General features: G+C 36.9%; 1 protein-coding gene across 1 annotated transcript in view; it reads left to right on the forward strand.

Moving 5' to 3' along the window:
* Nucleotides 1-13,219: 13,219 nt before the first annotated feature.
* cblb (Cbl proto-oncogene B, E3 ubiquitin protein ligase) overlaps nt 13,220-21,256 on the forward strand; it is a 78,343-nt gene continuing 70,306 nt past the window's right edge. The window contains exons 1-3 of the mRNA XM_088088431.1: nt 13,220-13,644; nt 15,864-16,041; nt 17,161-17,411. Coding sequence (XP_087944557.1) covers nt 15,874-16,041; nt 17,161-17,411 — 419 coding nt within the window. The 5' untranslated portion in view covers nt 13,220-13,644; nt 15,864-15,873. The remainder of the gene's footprint in view (nt 13,645-15,863; nt 16,042-17,160; nt 17,412-21,256) is intronic.

Raw genomic sequence — 21,256 nt, forward strand, 5'->3', positions numbered from 1 at the left:
TATTTCCATAATGATCCTTTTAATCTCTTGACTTTTATCTTCCATGTTCTCTTTATTATGCATTATTTGCTCCCTTATTTCCTCCTCTCTCTCCCTGAGTTCGGAAATCTGCTTCTCCACTTCTTCCATTTCTCTTACACGTGTCACTAATTCTGTTTGATCATCATCTATTAACGTTTCCTCACAAATTTCTGTCTGCATCTTTAAGAAAACATTCTGCTCTTCCTTCACGTCCACTGCAAAAAAACTCAGTTCTTGTGTCTGTTCAAATGTCTGATCTGTGTGCTCTTCTTCCCGTGGCTCTTGAAGTTCAGAAGAATGCCCTGAAACAGTCCTTTTGATTGCAGATTCTGTCAGTGTCCATTTGCTGACCTGAGCTTTCATGGAAGTCACCTTATCCTTCACAAACAAAGAATTATCATTGTTTTTCTTATTGAAAGTCAAAAATCAAACTCTTCTTGTCTCAATTTCACTGTGACAATAAGTTAATTCATTAATATCATCCTTGGTTATGTTCATTGAGTACTTCCTTAATAATAATGGATGGATGGATGGATTTTTTAATGAATTTTTATATAGTTAATTGAACCTTTTTTTCTTGGAATCTTTAAAAGGACAAAACATGGTTGTGACAAAATCACCTCACCTATGGTTTAGAAAAATAGATATGTAATGTATAATGTATAAAATAATGTATAAATGATTTATGAAGTGCAATCCATAGATCTAACGCTGCAGTGTTGAATTTAATGATGATGGCTTGTATTCTTCTAATGCGCGTTTCACAGTAATACGTTAAATGACTGACCTCTGAACATCACATAGTATGGTGGTGGCACAAATTGTGATGAAATTACGTGCTGGCACAACGGAAACAATGCCAATGAAAGTCAATTAGGATCCTTTGTTATGGTGGACAAAGAAATTCCCTGGGTCAACAACATCATGCAATGGGCTTTTGTGGATGGGTGGATGACCACTGTTGATGTCCCATGTGACACCAAAAGTCCTAGTTATGTTGACGTCTTTTAACTCAGCATACTTACGTCCTTTATGTCGTGACATCATGTTATGTGACATACTTCCAGGGTCGGGGAGTTACAGAATACTAATAAGTAACTAATCCTAACTGAATGCAGCATAACGGAGCATCAGTTTGATTGCGTTGTTTTCTATTGGAATGTTCCAACTGGCCACAATCAACGCAGCACTGCTGTTTTGAGCTGAACTTTTGCCGAGCGCTGTGTTTCTATATATTCATGTCGCTCGCTTTGAAAGCTGATTCATGAAACTAGGATTGAGCAAGGATAAAAAGAAAATGTGTGCAAGGTACCTGCAAATTTTGAAGTGTTACAAAAGTCATTCAAAGTGTTTAGAAAATGTTATTGAATTTGAGCAATCTAATGTAATATGTAACAAATTACATTTTAGTGCATGTATTCAGTAATCTGTATTGGAATGTATATTTTAAAAAGTAACCTTCCCAACACTGTATACTTCTCTCACTTTACAACATACTCATGTCCCGTACGTAATAAAGGTAGTTATTTTGACAGAAAGCACAATCTTTTCTAAGCCTAACCAAATCATTTTGGTGCCCAAATCGAACCACCACCACCACCACGTTATGTGTACGAGGGTTTGGTCATTTCACGTGTTTTTACTGAAATAACGCTGAGTCACATGAAAACCAGAACGAGTGTTTTTGTGATGGTAAAAATCTGATAATTTGCTATAATGTGATAAAATGTGGAAACAGCTTATTACTGACCAAAGAGAATGAAAAATAAGATTTACTCACCATGATTTTTTTGACCTCTTCCTTGTCTTTCTCCATCTTCTTCTGGGCTTTGACCATCTCCTCCCTGGTGTTGTTCATCTCTGCAGCAGCTTTTTCTATGCTAGCTTTTATCTCACCCACAGTCAGAATTGTAGTAATTGTATCTTCCAGTTTTTGTTCAATCTGCTTCCTCTGTTGTTGTATCTTCACCTTCATGATTTCTAACTCGTCCTTCTCGTTTAAGGTCTTCTCCAGCTGGTGGTCAAGCTCTCGTCTCTTTTTTCTCATTTGAAAATTCGTCCATTGGATTTGGCTCTTTTCTTCTGTGCAGTCCCTCCGGCTTTGCTCCGTGTCTTCTCTCACCCTGCGCAGCATCTTTCTGATCTCTTCGATGTCAAGAATCACTCTCCTCATGCCAGTGTTCACCTCATTCTCAATGCTTGTCTCCATGTTGCCTTCCTCAAACTGCTTTTCTTCATGTTGTGTCATATCTCTGGTTCTGTCACCTTGTTGAAGTCTTATCTTCTGCCCATCAAATCTGTCCTCCACGTCTGTGTCGTCTTTACCATGTTCACTCTCTTCTGTCATCTTGCCGATCTCTTCCTTCTTTCTCCTGCTCATTCTTATCAGTTTCATCAGGTCCTTTTTCTTAATTTCAATCTCGGAGTTCATCACTTCCATCTCTCTTATCTCTTTCTTTGTTCTCTGTAACTTGTCGTCCAGTTCCTGTTTTTCCCTTTCAATGTTCTCCCTCACACACTTCATTTCATTCATTTCTGCTTTAGCTAAGTGCCTGTCTCTCTCAATGTTTTCTCTCTCCGTCTGTATTTCAGCCTTGATTTTTTGTATCTCATCTCTTTCAGATTGCAATTGGGCCAACTTGTTCTTTATGTCTTGTCTTTGCCTCTGCATATCACCCTTTATCTCTGATTCTGCTGCCTTCATGCTCCCATCTGTGTCTTCTCTTTGCTTTTTGGAGTCAGATGTGACATCTTTCATTTGACTGCTTGGGGTCTTTAGCTCCTGCATCTCTTTTACTTCCTGTTGTTGTTGACTATCTTCCATCACATCCCAAAGATATTCCATTTCTTCCTGGATTCTGCAGAGTTTAATCTTCACGGTGTCAAAAGTGTTTTTTTCTTCTTTCTGTCTTTCTCTGCTTTCTGTCTCTGTGCCTTTTTGCATTTCAATGGGTCTTTGAATTTTCTTCCACATTGGCTTCATTTTGTTGATATTTTCATCAATTTGATGTTTGATGTGCTCAATTTGTTCTCTATGTTGTGAAATATGCTTTTTATTTCTCTTTAACTCTTGTTTTACGTTTTCCATGTTTTTCTCCATTTGTTCTTTTGCCTGCTTTGCTTCGAGCATTAGTTTCTTATTTTTGTTAATCAGACTCAGCAGACTGTCTGCCATCAGCCTCTCCTGCTCTCTCTTTATCTGCTCTGTGGGTTCTGTGGGTTCTTTTGTCTTATCATACTTGATCATTTCCAACTTGTGCCGCTCATTGATGAGCTCCTTCCTTCTTTTTTCCAGAGTTTCCCTCTCTTGATATATTTCATTCTGCATTTTCTGTAGTTGCATTTTTTCTTGAGTGGCTTCATTTTTACTCTCCTCCAGTTTCTCAATAACATTTTCTATCTGTAATCTCAGTCTTTTTATTATTAAGTCCTGCTCATACTTTTCAGCTGTCAGCCGGCCATTGTCCTCCTGTTGCTGCTCTGTTTTTGTCTTCAGGTAATCTATTTCCTGTCTCTCTCTTTGTGTTTCTTCCAAAAGTTGTTCAATATCCTCAATTACTTGACATGTCAATTCTCTTTGTCTTCTAATTGTCCCCCTTCTGGCTTTTATTTCAACTTGTGTTTGTTTGTCCTCTAAAGGCTTGGTGATCTCCATTGTCCACTTCTGTTCTGTCTGGGTTGTCCTGCTGTTCTGTTGTCTTTGCTCTGTTGGTCAAGAAAATGGACAGAATATCACGCTACACTCCACACTAGTTCCCAGCTACATCGTGTCAAATCAGGTAAGAAAATATCAGATTTACTGTAATGCAAAATTTGTCCAAGAAAAACAAAACAAAGTGATGCCTCTTGTTTAGCGGAGTTCCAGAAACACTCAGCTGGTGTGCTGCAGTCGGCTCCCGAGGACGGCCTGGGAGCTGGGCATTTTGCTTTTGGTTTTATAGAGTGGAAGGTGAAGTTGTTGGAAAACGACAAATGATAGACTTCTTGGCTCTTTGCCAGGGGTTTGCAAGCTAACGACTCTGAGGACTGCGCCTCTTTCTCTCCGGAAGTGCAGCTGCAGACTACAGCTAAGGTACCGTGTCATTTTTTAGGTGTTGTTTTACTTTGTTTTGGACTTGTGTTTGTTAACACAATGGGCAATTTTAAAGTCAGCAAAAATGATCGAGGTCATGTCATCCTACAGTAAATCGATAATGTGATTATTGTGACAAGCCTAGCTGTGGCGACTACAACGATCTACTCAATGAAAATCTGCAAACAACTACATCACATAGAATTTTTTAATAGCAACTAATATGTTTTTTTTAAATGTTTTTTTTTAATAAACTATCTGCACAGTGCTACTACATGGCAGAAACAAACTGATGCACCACTAAAATATTTGAAGTACACATTAGTTATCCAACAGTAAAAATATTCCACAAATTGCAAAAATTAAGTAGATTTAGAATTTTTTTTTTAAAGGGAAAATATTTAAGTAAAATAAGAAATAAACAAGGGGAAACTTAAATGTATCATGGTTAGATATTTAAAGTTATGTTACAGAATCCTTATAAATTTTTAACCACTTTTCCAAGTTGTTTTTACCCCTTCATTCTTTGTTTTTGTGTAGGTCTACTTTTTTTTATTAATTTCTTGCTTATTTTTCAGGTGATTTGTTCTTTGATTGCTTATCCCCTTCACCTGTTTTTATTTCCTGTTTTGAAAGAAATTCAGACATTTTTCTCAAGTTTTTACATAAATAATCCATCAGCCAAAGAAACAAAAACAAAAAAACAATAGGTCGCACCAGCAGGTTCTATATCAGAGATTACAGCTAAAAAGAACAGTCTATAGAAAAAGCACATTAGTACCTATATAACATACACGTGTGTCAGCAAACTGTAAAGGTGTAATGTAAACTATCACAGTTTGAAAAGAATGAAAGGGTCCCACTTGCAACCAAACAATACAGTAAAGTGTGACATCAATAAAGTCCAGCTTCATCAGCTTCATTTATACAGAAAACACATTTAATACAAAAAGCACATCAGCAGCAAACTATCGTAGCCATGATGTTTAAAACATGTTTTTAAACAAATGCAAAAACAGGGTTTTCTTACCTAAATCAGCTATTAGCTCAGATTCCTCTTGTGAAAGTATCTGGTAGAAGCAAACTTTGGATTGTGATGTTCCTTCTTCCACAGCATCGAACAGCTCCCTGACTTGTTCCTGTGGTGTCAGACCTTCAGGGATGGTTGTTGACTGCAGTGAGATCCAGGCGTCTATGATGGCTGCTGGTGATCTCAGCCCAGCAAGGATCTGCTCCCTGAACTCCTCCAGGAAGACCTCCACTAGAAATCAATGAGGTATTTATTTTATTTACCAATTAAAGTAGAAATATCTGCTGAGACAAGAAGTAATTTGAGATTGGTGATACTTAACTGTGTAATCTATCAGATACTTTTTCAGTTTTCAAAGCAGGATTGCACCTAATTATACATAGAAAATGCGATAACTAATTTATAGAATAAATGGATAATTCAGAATTATTCATGCACTCTAAAGAAATGATCTGGCTCAACAGGGTCATGACAACTGCTTAATAATTGATAGCAAAACACAAGTTTTTAAGTGAGAAAATGTCCTTTGTGTCCTAAATGTTTTTTTATGCAGGCTGCTAACACAGTATTAACCCTCTGAATGTGAAGTGGTCAGGGAAGGGGACCTGAAATCCTATACTGAAGGTGAAGAAAAGTTAAATTATTAAGCCAATTTCGTTACGTTATTACAACTTGAATTTTGTTTGAAATCAATTAACAAAAAAATGTGTGTTGCCCCTGTCTATCTAATTCAGTAAATTAGAATTTTAAAACCATGCATTTAATAGGATACATGTATGTTTATTGTTAAGAACCACAACAATTTTAAGGTAAACTTACCATGGTCTCTTGATTGATATGTTTCCATAATGCAGATTCAGAAGTGGTGTTTCCCGTCTGATCCCGGGCTTCAGCAGAAATCATATCAAATTAGAATTTAGAAAATTACAGAAAACTTTTCACACAGTGTATTGGACCACTGCAAATTTATATTACTCATACTATCTTTTTTTCTCTTACCTCATCGTGCTTTTGTCTAGAGTCGTGTCCAAGAGCACAAAGTAAACCATGTTCGGCTCAAAGTCCAAGAATACAAAGAACATTTTAACAAGTCATTTAGGCGTCTTTTCGGTGTTAAACCTCGTGGAGATCTGCAGGGATGAGGCAGCAGTGCACTATTATCTACAACAAAATAAACATTTTCTATCTCTTCCCACCACACGTTTTTGGTCAGCAGGTCGGGCTAGATGTGATGTGCAGTAAGTGTGGGTGTGATTGGATGGTAGGTGGTGTCTGTGAGTCTGCTCTCAGCTGATAAAGGTGGAGTCCATGTTTGGCTTGGTGGGGTTCCCTCGACTCTTCTGATGTTCATGAGCGTTTAGTAATCACATATGATCAGGCAGTGGCTCCCATATGTGTATTGCATATTCATGCACACACACAGAAAGGGTGTGCTGTGTTTTGATACTTTTCCAATGGGATTATATCTTGAATTTATATAATTTTTATATATGGTATAAAATTACATTACTGAAATGCATTGTATCAAACTTTTGGATTATTTTAATATGCAGCAGCCTCGGTTTATAATGCAGTCATGCATGAGAAATTGGGTATGTACTATAATGCAAGATCTGGGAAAATATAGGGTGTGTAAACGTGGGCTGAATCTCACTTTTTTGGACATGAGTGGATATAGTTGGTGTGTGAAGGGCAAACCTGAGATTAGATTTATCTAGATTGTGGATTTGTTTGTATTTTTTATTTTTTTTGCTTTTGCTCTGTCATTCTTTTTTTTTTTGGATGATACTTACTGATTGTTTAATATTGCACAAGTGTGAATGAATGGCCACTCCCTGTTATACCAGGAACTTTTTTTCTCCATTGATATGGTAATTCTGGTTATAGGTATTATTTTGATTATTAACTATAGTTCCTCATTGATAGTTGAGTATATTTTAGAGGCAGAAGAATGTAGAAGGTAGATTTATTAGTCATTAATTACATTTGTCCCTGATCCTGTTACATCTTTGGAGTTTAAGGATGGGTTGATTAAAATCAGCAGCTACTAGGAAAATTCCATCAAGACAAGACTTAATTCATTCTTAACTTTCAAGACTTCAAGACGCCTAGAAAACTATCCTCATGAACTGGAAGTCTCGGAACTCCATACACATCACACACTGGAAAAACCTGCTCACAGACTACATCTCTTTAGAAAGTACAAACCCCTCTGACAATAATCATAACCCTACCTGGCTATCATTCATCACTTTTTTACAATCATAACCTGCCACAAACCAGTCACATCATCCGCCCCAGATCTCTGACACCTTCATTCCCATCCTTAGTAATTACCACCGATTCATATATTTATTTATTTTTATCTTTCTTCTTCTGCCTGACGACCAATAACCACTGGACACATATTTACAAACTGTTATATCTCCTTAGCAAATACAAACTCCTCCGACAATAATCATGACACTATCTGGCAACCATTCATCACTTTCTTACAATCATCACCTACAACAAGCTATTATTACATCAATTACTACAGCCTCTGTAACCTTCACTCCCATTCATTGTGATCAATATTTATATACAGTATTTGTTTGTTTGTTTATCTATTTATTTATTTATTTATTTGGGGGTGGGGGGGTAATTGATACAACCATCGTTATTACTATAACTATTATGATTAACATGATTAACATTTATTAATATTTATATACTTATATACTTACTTACTATACTTATATATATATATATATATTTATTTATTTATACTTACTAATTACTACTCTGGTCCCTGCTGGGTCACGCTTGCTGGGCCACGGCCTGTGGTCCCCTCCACCCCCACCCCACCCAAAGTCCCTGCTCTGGACTGTTTTCAGGTGGCACATCACCTTTTTTTTAATGCACAACACACTAGTTTAGGTAGAGGAAAGGGGACACAATGTCAGTTCATAACAACCCATCTCCTCGGTTTTAATGCACCACATACCACTTAAAAGACTATCTCATTAAAATAAAAAATAAAAATAATAATAATAATAAATAATATAAAATAAATTAAATATATGTATATATATATATATATATATACATATATATTAATATACAAATAAATAAATAAAATAGATAAATAAATACATTGGATAAAAAAAAAAGAAAAAAAAAGAAAGAAATACTGATAAAGACTACATATACATCTAGACATAGGGTAAGGCGTTGTGCCACATACAGACCCATGGCACCGGGGTTTAGGGGTCCAGGGTGTTAGGGGCTGCAGGCTGGTCATGTGTGGGTGGGTAGGGACATGAGGCATCACATCTCATCTCATAAAGACCCCCCTTTCCTCCCTTCTCTTCCACCCTCATTATTATTATTATTATTATTATTATTGTTATTTCTATTATTATTATTATTATTATTGTTGTAGCTATTACTTATGTTATTTTCTTTATGTATTTATTTTTTCCTTCTGTATACTCATCTCCATCTCCATGTCTGACAATTATAATATTTATTACTATTATATTATATATTACTGTCTTTCTTACTCTCAAATTACACACACACACATACACACACACACACACACACACACACACACACACACAAAATCTGTTGCTGTTTGTTTTTCACACCTGTTTTCTGTCTTTCCTGTATTGTCACTGTAATGTCATATTGCACAATAAAAAACAAAAACAAAAAAAAAAAAACTTTCAAGACTTAATTCATCAATTGTCATTTTTCCTTTTTGGGAGTGGTGCCCCACAAGGTGATATAAATTAAATCATAAAAAAAGAATACTAATTATTTCTGAAGGCTCTTTTAATATTTTCCCAACAGTAACAAACATTTGTTTGTAAGTACAGTCTGTGTACACGGTTAACCCCAAAGCTAAACACCAACATGATCAAAATGAAATATAACTGGTTTAAAGTCAGTTGTCCTATCTTTGAGTGTTTTCAAAATGTTACGACTGCACAGATTTTGGGGTGCAGTGCATAAGAGTATAGATTAAACTTGATTGGGTCATCTAGGTACTTTTACATAAAAATGAACCTGACATTTCACAAAAGAAATGATGTTGGATAATAATAGTTATAATAATAATAATAATAATAATAATAATAATAATGCATTTTATTTATAGAGCACTTTTCACATTACTCAAAGATGCTTAGCAGAGACAAAAATGATGTCAATTAAAATCAGTAAAACAAAGAAAAAGAGAAAACAAATCAGTCAAAGCAAGACAGACAAGCATGAAATGTTGCTAAATTAACTTTTATTCCAAACTCCGGTTCATCTCTGCATCGTTTTTACTTCAATGATTAACTCACCTGCTTGATCATAAAGAGAATGAAATTATGATCTGAGAAGTATGAAAATGTTACAGAGACATTACAGCCAGCTTTCTGCAGATATGCCATGCATTTAAATGAAACCTCAAAACTATGAGGGCAGTGTAATCACATTTTCCCCTTACAGTTGCTGTTTCTGTATCTTTAACTGTCTTATTTCTATTGAAGTACAGCGCCGTCTGCTGGCAAAGATTAAAAGTACCATCAAATGGGATTCTGTTAAAATAGAACATTTACATGATTTTTGTCATTAAGATAAATGCTGAGTGATTTTTTTTCCTGGTCCCTTTATGCATTTCACGTTTTTCCTCTTCGCTCTGCTTTTGCTCCCTCATTTCAGTCGAAAACCAAACCCAACCTTCAGGTCTGTATTCAGATGTTTTTAATTGAGAGAAAGATATTATAATTTAAGAGGGTTGTTCATTTTTGAAAAATGTAAAGTGAGAATGAATGTAAAATATAGATGTATTTAAGTTTTGGGGAATTCGTTTTTGGAATGCATTGTGTTGCTTTCTGATGTTTTTTTTTTTTTAAAGCTTTAAAATGATTACAAATTATAATGTAAAAGGATTGTGCTGTAAAATAATTCAGGATTGATTTTAGTGTAAAATAATTGAGGAATACAGTTTCTAATTTAAATTTGTTGGGTTTTTTTTAATGAATTCATTTATTTTGTTTCTTTGGTGTTGCTGTTATTCTGGGTTATCCTTTTGTTGATTAAAAATAACCCTTGGGTCTCAGCCTATTCCTTTTTTGGTTATTGATTTAAAAAAATGTGTGATATAGTCTGTTTCTCATGATGCATGTAACTGAAATAAGATTATTGATTCACTTATTTCAAAGACACACCTGTTAGTCACATGTGTGGAGTTACTGTCATATAAAACAGTGGGTGACCAGAAAAAAAGAGGGCAAATCAAACAAATAAATGAGTGGTGTCATGTTTACTAAGTTTGAATCTTTTTTTGTCATTACAGCTGCAGAAGAATGACTCCTGATACATTAATCTCAGAGTCAACCATGAGAGAGCTCTGACTGAAACTGGGCCATCACGTCTCTACAGACTGTAGAGGACACCCCGATGCTGACAACGGTGGAGAGTAGGTACATTTACTCAAATATTATAGGCTAATTAAGTACAAGCCTGAGGTACTTGTACTTTTCCTAAATATTTCCATTTTATGCTTACTGTCCCAATTAAACAGTCCCTTTAGTAGCTGGGAGTGGCCACACATTTTCACAAATAAAGGCCTGTCTCAATTAGACGCTCGGTTACCATGCAAGTTTATTTGTACAGAAGTTCTTTGGCTAGCTGCTGGAGCTAATGTCCACACAGAAAAATATAAACTTTAGTCAAAATGGACATGTTACACACATAATTAGCTTAATATAGTGTAGAGATAGCGTAGCAGCGATTCTCTACAATTCTCTATGACTCAATCAGTTGATTTTACTGAAACTACAAGCACCAAAGAGTGTCTACACTTTCATACTTAAGTTGCAGTTGATTTATTTATCTCTCCAGATAACCCGAACCATAAAAGCACGTCATATAAAATATATGAGAGACAGACACAACAAGCAAGGAGTGCAAAGTTTTACACAAGCAGCATGTGACTGATAACGCTCAACAAACGTGCTGCCGATTGCTGTCATTTTGAGGTCAAAGTAGAGATAAAATAATCATTCTGTGTTTCTGTCAGGCAGCAGTCAGACAGACACCACAGTGCACACAGCGAGGCATTATCTCCTGACACGTTTCTCCAGCTTTCACACAGGCCCCGTGCACAGCCTTTGCTACAGCATTCTCTTCTTTAATGTCAAGATTAACATACCAACAAATTACTGCAAAAGTCACTGCAGGCAAGGTCAGCTGCACAAATTATTTAACATTCAAGGTATAGTTTCATTTTCAATTTAAAATCAGTAAGTAGTAACTACATTTACTAAGAAAATAGTTAAATATGTTAAAATTTGACCGCATTCACTTCTCATTAACCACTGATGAGTTACTGTCAAAGAGACACACAATTAAGTCTTTATTGAGCATTTTTCAAAGTGCTCTTTCTGTATTCCTACAGATCCCCCATAGTTAATTATGTGACAACATGCTGTTTCTCTAAAAAGGATCAAATACATACTCAACATCAAAGACCCTTTGTCACAGCAGTATCTCCAGGCTTTGAAACATCACTGATTGACTGACTGCCCCGAGAGTGATGCTCATACATGAGATCATATGATGCACTAGTGTTCATTGTGTTTTGTTTTTTTTAGGCTATATGAATATACACTCTAAAAAGTCAATTAAACGCATGGTTGCAGGATTAAAAAAATCTACTTTATTGATTTAGATTATTACATTATTTGATGAGTTGCATTGACATAATAATGTTAATAAATTAGGTCAACTTAATATTGTGTGCAATTTAAACACTGCGATAATTTATTTTAAAACGAAATTCAAGTTGTCGAAAAACTCAAAAAAATCAACATGTATGTGAACTATTATTAAGTTAACGCTACTTAAAAATACCTTTGATTGTAGAAGAAAAGCTAAGCTCCCTAACTCAATGTTGCATATGACACACACACACATACATATATATATATATATATATATATATATATATATCTACTACTAGGCAGTCTTCATACCCAGTTATTGTGCCCCCACTCGTCCACCCACACACTGCTTTTTGTGTAATTTCCGGTAGAACAGTGCTCGTTTGATCAGAGTGAGAGGAGTTGTGTGGATTTGTTTGGGAGCGGCCCTCCTCCTGCCCAGCTCCTGTGAGGCTGCATCAACACACCAGCACCAAGCAACAACACCACCGGAAGTTAGGCCGCTTCACCTCCAAAGTAAAAGCATACATTTTTTTGTGGGATGCGTCGGGAAACAATAACAGTTAATAACACAGTTCTAACTGGCATTCTAACGTCAGGTGCACGTGGAAGTTCCAGTAAATAAAATATATACAAAAATAGGTTGTTTTTTTTACTTCAAAATTGTGTACAACAGCTAATTCTAATTCACGACAGCTAATTATTAAACACCAAAAAATACAAATGTGTAGGCTGTTTTAATTGTGTGAATGTAAACAACAGGGCTAATCGTGCACGTGTAAATGTAAAAATAATTACTATGTCGTACAAATAGGCTAATGGTACGTCCTGTTAAGAATTACCTTTAAAGTAATACACTTTTCTTTCTTTCTTTCTTTCTTTCTTTCTTTCTTTTTTCTTTCTTTCTTCTCAGTGCCTTATTGATGCCTACATCACGTGCTCAAATGTGCTTTTGCAGTCACCATAAAATGAAACATCAACAGAACAGAAATCATGAAAAAGCTCACGAGGCAAACATCCCGGCAGTACCGTGTTTTTTCAGTGACCCTACCCGACACCATTATGATGCCATCAGCTGTCACCGTGTCCCCCGGGGGTCCCCACAAAAGCCTTTTATCTCGGGACTTGAGACCGGAGGTTGCTGTTAAGCGTGAGTCCGTCAAACTTGACATCAGTGACATCCTCACAGAGCACCAATGGGTGTCTGGTCGCTGCTGTCATTGCGTTGGCCTGTTCCTGGAAAATATTGCTTCATACTCCCATTGACCCTCCTACCGCTGGAACAGCTGCATCAAGCCGGCCAGGACACAGACACACAGCACAGGAAGTGAGCTTCCGTCCTTCACGCTAAAGCAAGAAAATGTGACTTTAGAAATAGAAATGAGAAGCACTACTGAGTTTAGAAAACAATTACTTAAAACACACAACAAAATTCTTTAAAAGTTGAGTATGTGGCAGCAAAATGAAATTTGTAATGTTAATGATTCTATTTACGTACATGGAGGCTTTATTTTGAAAGGCGCAAATGGATGCTGCATATGTTATGGTATGTAACTTTACAGTGATGTGGCCGTACAAAAGATACTGTGCAGACCTCCCTGCTCCGCGTTTATCCAACTCCTCCGACACACACAGGGGAGCAGCTTTAACAAGACGTCTGTAAAATATGGAGTCTTTTCAGTGAAGGGACGGACTAAAAACACGCTGGATACTTTCCTTGACACTCTTTCCCTCTGGACACTTGGACACTCCTTAATTTTTGTTCGCTCGATGTGGACCGAGTTCAGCAGGGATCCCAGCAGACAGTCCCTGGTGGTTTGGTAAGTTTGAGTTTTTTCTCTCTAAAGATCGATTCCTGTCAGTTCCTGTTTAGAGAGACTCAGTGTCTTTGAAAGGATCTGCGCTTCTGGGGTTCACAGGCTGCTGGGAGTTACTGTGGCAGCAGAGTCGATTAAAAAAATCAACCCACGGAAAACAAAATAGGATGTCAATAGGATGGTACCAGCAAAACACAAACTCAGTGATTCTCAACGTGGGGTCCGGGGACAACCAGGGGTCCGGAATACACTGCCAGGGGGCCGTGAAAAGTTTGAGGATTCTTAAGATCATCATGATATTTAAAAAACAAACTAACAAGCAAACAAACAGCAACAAAAACATTATGTTGTATTTTATTGTTGTTATTATTATTATTATTGTTATTATTATTATTTTTACATAAAACTGTATAGTTTAAATAATTACACTTTAAATTGTAAATCTAAAAATCTAAAATACATTATGTTCTTATTGTTCTAATTTATCAAAGCTATAACTACTCTCTTATGTTGTTTTTTTGAGATAAATAAGACTGTAGAGGAAAAAATAAAAAGGCCACCTAAATTTTTCCGATGTATGTGTTCTATCTTGTAAGGGGTTCTTAGTTGAAAAAAAGAAAGAGAAAAGAAAAATTGAATAGTCAATGATTTTATTTATTTACATATGCATAGTGAAACAGTAACACTTTCAGTTTTAAATCAAATAATACTTACATTATTTTTTAATTTAACAAAACTTTAGCTATTCTCTTATGTTGTTTCTTGACATAAAAAAAAACTATAGAAGTTAAAAAAAATAGGCTGCCCAAATTATTCCAAGGGCATACATAAAGGGATGCCAAGTACATGTTCTATCTTGTAAGGGGTTCTTATCTGAAAAAAAGAAAGAAAAGAAAAACTGATCAGTTTATTTATTTATTTTTTACAGAAGACAGCATAGTTCAGTGAATAATAACACTTTAACTTTTAAATCTAAAATAGTACATACTTTATTTTCTAATTCAATGAAACTATGACTATTCTCTTGTGTTGTTCTTTGACATAATGAAGACTAGAGAGAAAAACAAAACAAAAGGCTGGCTAAATTATTCTAATTGGTAAACTTAAAGGGATGTCCAGTGTATCTTGTAAGGGCTTCTAAACTGGAAAAAAAGAGAGAAATTGAGAACTTTTGCTCTGAGTAACACCAGATCAGCACAAGCAATACGAGCAAGTTCATATAAGAGTAAATCACCAAATAATCAGTGATAACCATGTAAACTAATCCTTTAAAACTGAAAAACTATATTCAGATATCTGTTATGTGTAAGTACAGTTTCATTTTTCAGTTACATCCTCAGTAATTGTGTGTGAACACTACATGATCATCAGTGGACAACAATACTCCTGAGAAAGACAATAGCATGCGTCAAAGACGGGGTGAACGTCATGTCAGGGACTAACCAGACACTTGCACAAAACAGTGAAGCCCAGCCAGTATACTAAAAATTTTAAAACAAAATCTGATTTTGTTCAAGCTTTTGTCACTGCTGTACTGTAGGCCTATGTTAGGGAGAATTATTGATGGAATAACCACACCAGTACATTCTCTCATAATAACCAGTGGCAAATATGGTACTGAACTGAGAACAGTCTAAGCACCTTGAAAGACCTTTGTTGGTCCATGAAACCCCTTCACAAAAAGGCCTGCAGGGCATCAGTTAAACACAAAGGTGCCTTTAACACTGCCTGTTCAAGGCAAGAATATTGTGCCGTTATGTCTCTATGCCATTCTGTATATAAGGTACGATTGTGGAATGGGGTGACAGAATTGTCACACCTCTTTTACTTCTTTCATGCTGGCATGCTGTCTAAAATCACTCACTGGAAGAAAATGATGCCACTGTCATTTGATTCTGTGTAAACATCCAAAGGAGGGATAAAGAAGGGACCTAGTAGAAACACTATGGCTGGATCTCAGTATAAAAACGGCTAAAGACACCTTTCAGTTGAACAGTATTAAAATGCTTTAACATCATCATTTGTGCTGTACTATTTCAACCTTGGAGGGTATTTTTATTAAAGAACCAAAAAGATTCAGGTCTTTATTTGTTTCACATAAAATTTTAGAAACAACTATGGATATGAACAAAACAATAGCACACCTGTAACTGATTATTTGTACAAACTTAAAAAAAACTCTGCAATTTTGCTGCCTGTAATAACTCTTATTTTTGATTCAGTGTATAGGAAATGGCAACTGCTCTCAGTGGCCGAAACCCTGGAGGACGAGGACCGAACAGAAGTAAAGGTCGGATTTTAGGCATCATCGATGCGATCCAAGATGCAGTGGGGCCGCCGAAACAAGCAGCTGCCGACCGGCGGACTGTGGAGAAAACCTGGAAGCTCATGGATAAAGTTGTAAGTTTGGAGTGATAAACCTGTCACGCCTGTTTGCCAGATGGTAGTAGGCCCTTTGTTGTAGATGCACATGGAGGGCCGGACCTAAAGCTAATAAGGTGCATATGTGTACTTTGATCATTTGTTGATTGTATATTCAATAATACAAGCATATGTTTGACATCCTGTAAAGTTACACATCTTGTCTGATAAATATTTGTCAAGTTTAACAATAACTCACTGATGACATTTCACAGAACAGCAAAACATGGATTCATTAACCAAGATTTCTAAAGGACCTGGTAGCATTGTTAGGGATCTGGCTGAACAATGTTAATATTCAGGTGGAGATTTGTGTTTTTGCAATTAAAAAAATGAATTTGCATAACACAATTAAAACTGTTGCCCACATTGACATGTTAACGTTTGCTTTTGAGTAGAGTTTCATGCTCAGGAGGATTAATCAAAAATCAGCAAACACCATTGCATTGAATTTTCAAGTGATGCTTCCCTGTTGTTGTGTCACAGTGCCTGCTCAGGTTTTGATGTGGTAAACCAACACGTTCTCATCCCAAGTTGTCACATATTGCCACTTCGCAGTGGACATCCGCGTCTACATATTACCTTTTAGGAGTCTTCAGTTCAGTGCAGTTCAGTTCAGTTCAATTTGATTCGGTTTGGTTCAGTTCAATTCAGTTCAGTTCTGTGCAATTCAATTCAATTCAGTTCGATTCAATTCAATTCATGCACATAGTAAGGGCTGGTAAAAAAACATCACATTCAGTTGCGAAGCGAACACCAGACTTCTGCATGAAAGTCTGGGGTTTGTTGGATCCATCCTCTATAGAGACGTTTATGCTTCTTTTATTTCGTTGTTACCTGCAGCATCCGTGTATTATGCTGCAGCAGCCAGCATGTAATACCACAGCGGACGCCTCTCTGTCCGGCCGCGTTCTCAGCTGATGTCGTCCAGCGGTGTATCATGTGGACATGAAAGGTTGCTTTTGGCATCCTAATCTTACACCGAAATCACTGCAAAAGTGGCCGTATTTGACAGCTTCAGCATGAGAATGGGCTGGTAAACACCACAAAAAGTCGGAGCATTAAGCAAGTAGTCATTAATGGATTTCTATCTCACAGGTCCGCCTCTGCCAAAATCCCAGACTCCAGCTGAAAAACAGTCCACCATACATCCTGGATATCTTACCTGATGCCTACCAGCACCTGCGGCTCACACTGGGAAAATATGAGGAGAACCAGAGACTCACACAGCTCAGTGAGAACGAGTACTTTAAAATCTACATCGATAGCCTTATGAGGAAATCCAAACGGGCCATCCGGCTATTTAAGGAGGGGAAGGAGAGGATGTATGAGGAACAGTCACAGGACAGGTAGGAGAAATTTTGATCTGGATTTTTGTACTTCATGGTGGCTTTTGAGATGGTAATGATGTACAGAGGGTTACTGACTTGACCTGCGCTGACCTCTCGTTTGAAAACCACTCTCAAAGATCTGCTTCCCAGGCACAATGGGTAACAGCAAGGTAAACAGACAATCTGTGAGTGGCTTAATATATTGCAGTTTTGCTGATGATTTCAGCATGAAAAATGTGAGGGTACACTGTGTTCAGGTCCCCTGGCTCCTGACGGTGTGCAGTGCTCTGCGGGTTAAGTTTGCAGTAGATGCTACAGGATGCCCTCCATTCAGCTGTCACTGCCCTTTTAGAATCATATAATAGACAGGATGTGAGTTGAGTCTGGCATCGCTGCAGCGCTCGTGTTTTACTCACTGACATCCATGGTCACAGAGGCAAGAGAAGACATGACCGACTGAAACCAGAACTGCCTGACTGACTGGGGTCAGCACTTTTATTTTGATACATTGCTGATGGAAAGTATTTATTTGCGAATGTTTCACTTCATCAAAACTAAATGAAGCCGCATGTCGTCATTTGATGTGCAGCTCAGCTTTTGTACGTTAGCTGTGTGTCATCGCACAGATAGTGAAGCGATCAACCTTCCACAGCATTGATTAAATCCACATTTACTCATATCTCACATTTAATATCAGAACTAAAGCCCTATGGTGATAAAAAGGAGATTTCATAAGTGTAATGTCAAATACCAAAAATACTTATTCGTTCAAGAATTCAGGATAATGAAAGCATATGTCTGATATCTTCTTTATCTTGGCTGGTTAATTTGCATGATACATATCTTAACCTTTTTGAACCCTGGAAAAAAAAATGGCTTTATTTCTTTCAAAACATGAAAAGAAGGCAATGAGCAACTTAACAAGGAATTCACCAAAAATGAACAAGAAATTAGTAAAAACAAGTACAAGAAAAATACCTGGAATAAGCAAAAAAAAAAAATAAAGGTAGAAGAGCCAGGGCTGGATGAGGATGGTCTCCTGCGGGACATCTCTCTGTGGCTCCTATTACCAACCAATTAAAACGACTTAAATAATTCACCATTCATTTTTGATGTACTGAATTCATCTACAGCTTATTTATTTATTTTACAGTTTAGTCTTGTAGAGCCAGTAGGGGTATTTCCTCTCTGACATCCGAGTCGGATCAGGGCCTGTCGTCCTGCGGTGAGTCCTGTGCTCCTTGTCAGGGGATGCAGTTCAGTTAGGAGAGTTGGTGGTGTGGTCTTTTCGGGACTTGGACCAGCAGCAAGAGAACTGCTCGCATGCTGGCTGGTACTTTGACGTTAGCAGGGCTAACGTTTGCATCCAGGCCACTAATGCTAATTTCATGTTGTGTGTGTCAAAAAAAATGTGGATATCTTCGCCTGCTTTTCAGACAGTTGGGGTCTACTTCTCTCCATTAATGATTTACTCTTCGGCTTTTAGGCTATCGGTCTTTGTCAGGTGACGCATCTCACGCAAAAGCTGCTGTGCTTTGCAACATACTTAATGTAACACATGTGGAGTCTCTCCTCTGCTCCACTCTACTCTGTCTGGCTGTGGGGGTGTGCTGTCTCGTTGGGGTTGGGCAGTGCCCCCCTAATATAATGGCAGGGAAAACAGTGGATAAAAATGAATACCTCAACATGGGCTGACAGCAGAGGTACTGTAATGACAGTGATGATGATGATGATCCTAAGTTAGAGGTTTGCCCATTACCGAGGGTTACAGGAAGGACACCTAGCTCTTTATGGTCTAATATGCAAGCTGCGCCATATCAAATGCCGACTTTGGTCTGTGGCGTGTAACCGTCTGGCATGTCATCTTGACTTAAATCAACCCACTGTGATCGTGATGTTTTAGACATGAGCCTGAGTGACTCAGATTAAAGAGAGAGTGGGAGGTGAAGATGGAGAAGTGAAAAACAGGAGAGTTAGAGGGAGAATAGAAAGCAGAGGCATATTCAGCAGAGCACATTTGTTTTTTGTTTTTTTTTTTGGTTAGCGGCCTTCGCTGCTGCACTCTACGTTTATCTTATGATGCATGTATTAAAAAATGTCACATTACAGTAGTACTGGAATAGTCAGTTTGCAGGGAGTTTGCCATTATTAAATCAAAATATGTATATTTATATATATAACCACTTTTCTTCCCGCGAACCATTTATTTTGCCTTGTCACAACAAAATTTGCTTTGAGCTTGCATGATTTCCTCTTTAACAATGACCTAAATGCATTATGATCACTTAGTATTGACCGGAGCACCGGATGTACAGAGAATGAGACCGGATAAATGGGAACTACTAAGTAGTAAAATTGTTTTAGATAAAGTACTCTGCAAAAACAATGGCAGCAAAACAGCAAAGAAAGTGGACTGCCCTGCTATATACCAACATGTTTTGACATTTTTCTTTGATGCTCTGTCCATAAATGCATAAGAACCAAGAAAGTGAATTTGGTTCCTTGTTTGTATCATGAGTTAAACAGTTAGTGCGAGAGACGAGCTGGAGATAATCTGAAGGGTGTGAAAGGCTCCAGTGATTCTCAGGAGCTCTCTGGCTGCCATGTGCAGAGCAGAGGGAAAATCCCCATGCACTTTACATCCTGTTCATATATTTCCTCTCTGGTTGAGCTCTCAAATAGTCAGCCAGCAGATTTTTTTTGATCTATCTGCATGTTGACTGGGTTTACCGTAAACACTGCACATCGCCGCTTACAGTAAAGGAGAAATCCAACAAGAATTCAGTGTTTTTCGCAACTAAATGTCAAAGTTGAATCACTCGATCAGTCACTGCATACATTGTAATTATGCAGTTACGTGATATTTCAAGGTTCAAGCTGCAACTCACTTTATTTTCTAAAAGAAACACAACACGATCCTCTGCCTCTCGCATTTTAGGCAGGTTTAAACAGGCGTTAGAGCACGTAGGCGTGTGTCTCATCCCCCTGCTTTTAACACAGAATCTTCCAGACTTGCATGAGATGTTTGGAGTCATGCAGGATGTGTCAGATGTCTTGATAGATGGACTGAACTGTTTTTGATCAGCAGTGAGGAAAGCACAGTTGTCTAAGCAGAATTAGTTGAAAAAATAAGCCCCTCCCCACCCTGACTTGTTATCCTGAATATTCCCAGCCGGATACCATAAAACTTTAAAAAACCGTAAAACTAATAGATATCACCAAGAAACTTTTGCATTTTACTTTAATGAAGAGAATTATTGTTTTGTTACACAAGTTTTCTGAAATTGTATATTTGAATATGCAAACAAGCATTATACAATTAAATATTTGCTAATTTATATACTGTAAATGTACAGGATAGAAGTCTGAATGTTGGATAAAGCCAGGTTCAAAATTCTTGTTTCATTTTGTTGTCATATTAACCCTTTGAAACCTGGATCGTCATCAGTTTTCTTGTGCCTTTCCCAAGCATTTAAACCTTTGAAACACTGAGCAAATTTTTGTGATTTCTTTCCAAAACATGGTGAAATAAGGTAATAAGCAACTTGGCATGAAGTGTCTCGCAATTTGTAAAGAAAGAGAAAATCATTAGAAAATTTTCAAATAACCAAGGAAGAATACCAAAAAAACTATATTTATTATTATTCAGAAATAATTATTTTACTTCAGAACTTTTTCTAAAATAATTAACTAAAATAAAATTCTGACTATGAATGATTTATAAATAAACCACTATGTAAAACCCTTCAGAATATAGATATAAAAAAAACAACATGAAAGTTTTGTGTATTTAACCACTGAAGTGGAGATTTATGTTTTGTAAAATCCTATACAGTTTTAGACCAAAAAATAAGACACTAAAA

The sequence above is a fragment of the Plectropomus leopardus genome, chromosome 15, assembly GCF_026936395.1.
Source record: "Plectropomus leopardus strain MGB_pleo_1.0 chromosome 15, ASM2693639v1, whole genome shotgun sequence".
Lineage (NCBI taxonomy): Eukaryota > Metazoa > Chordata > Actinopteri > Perciformes > Serranidae > Plectropomus > Plectropomus leopardus.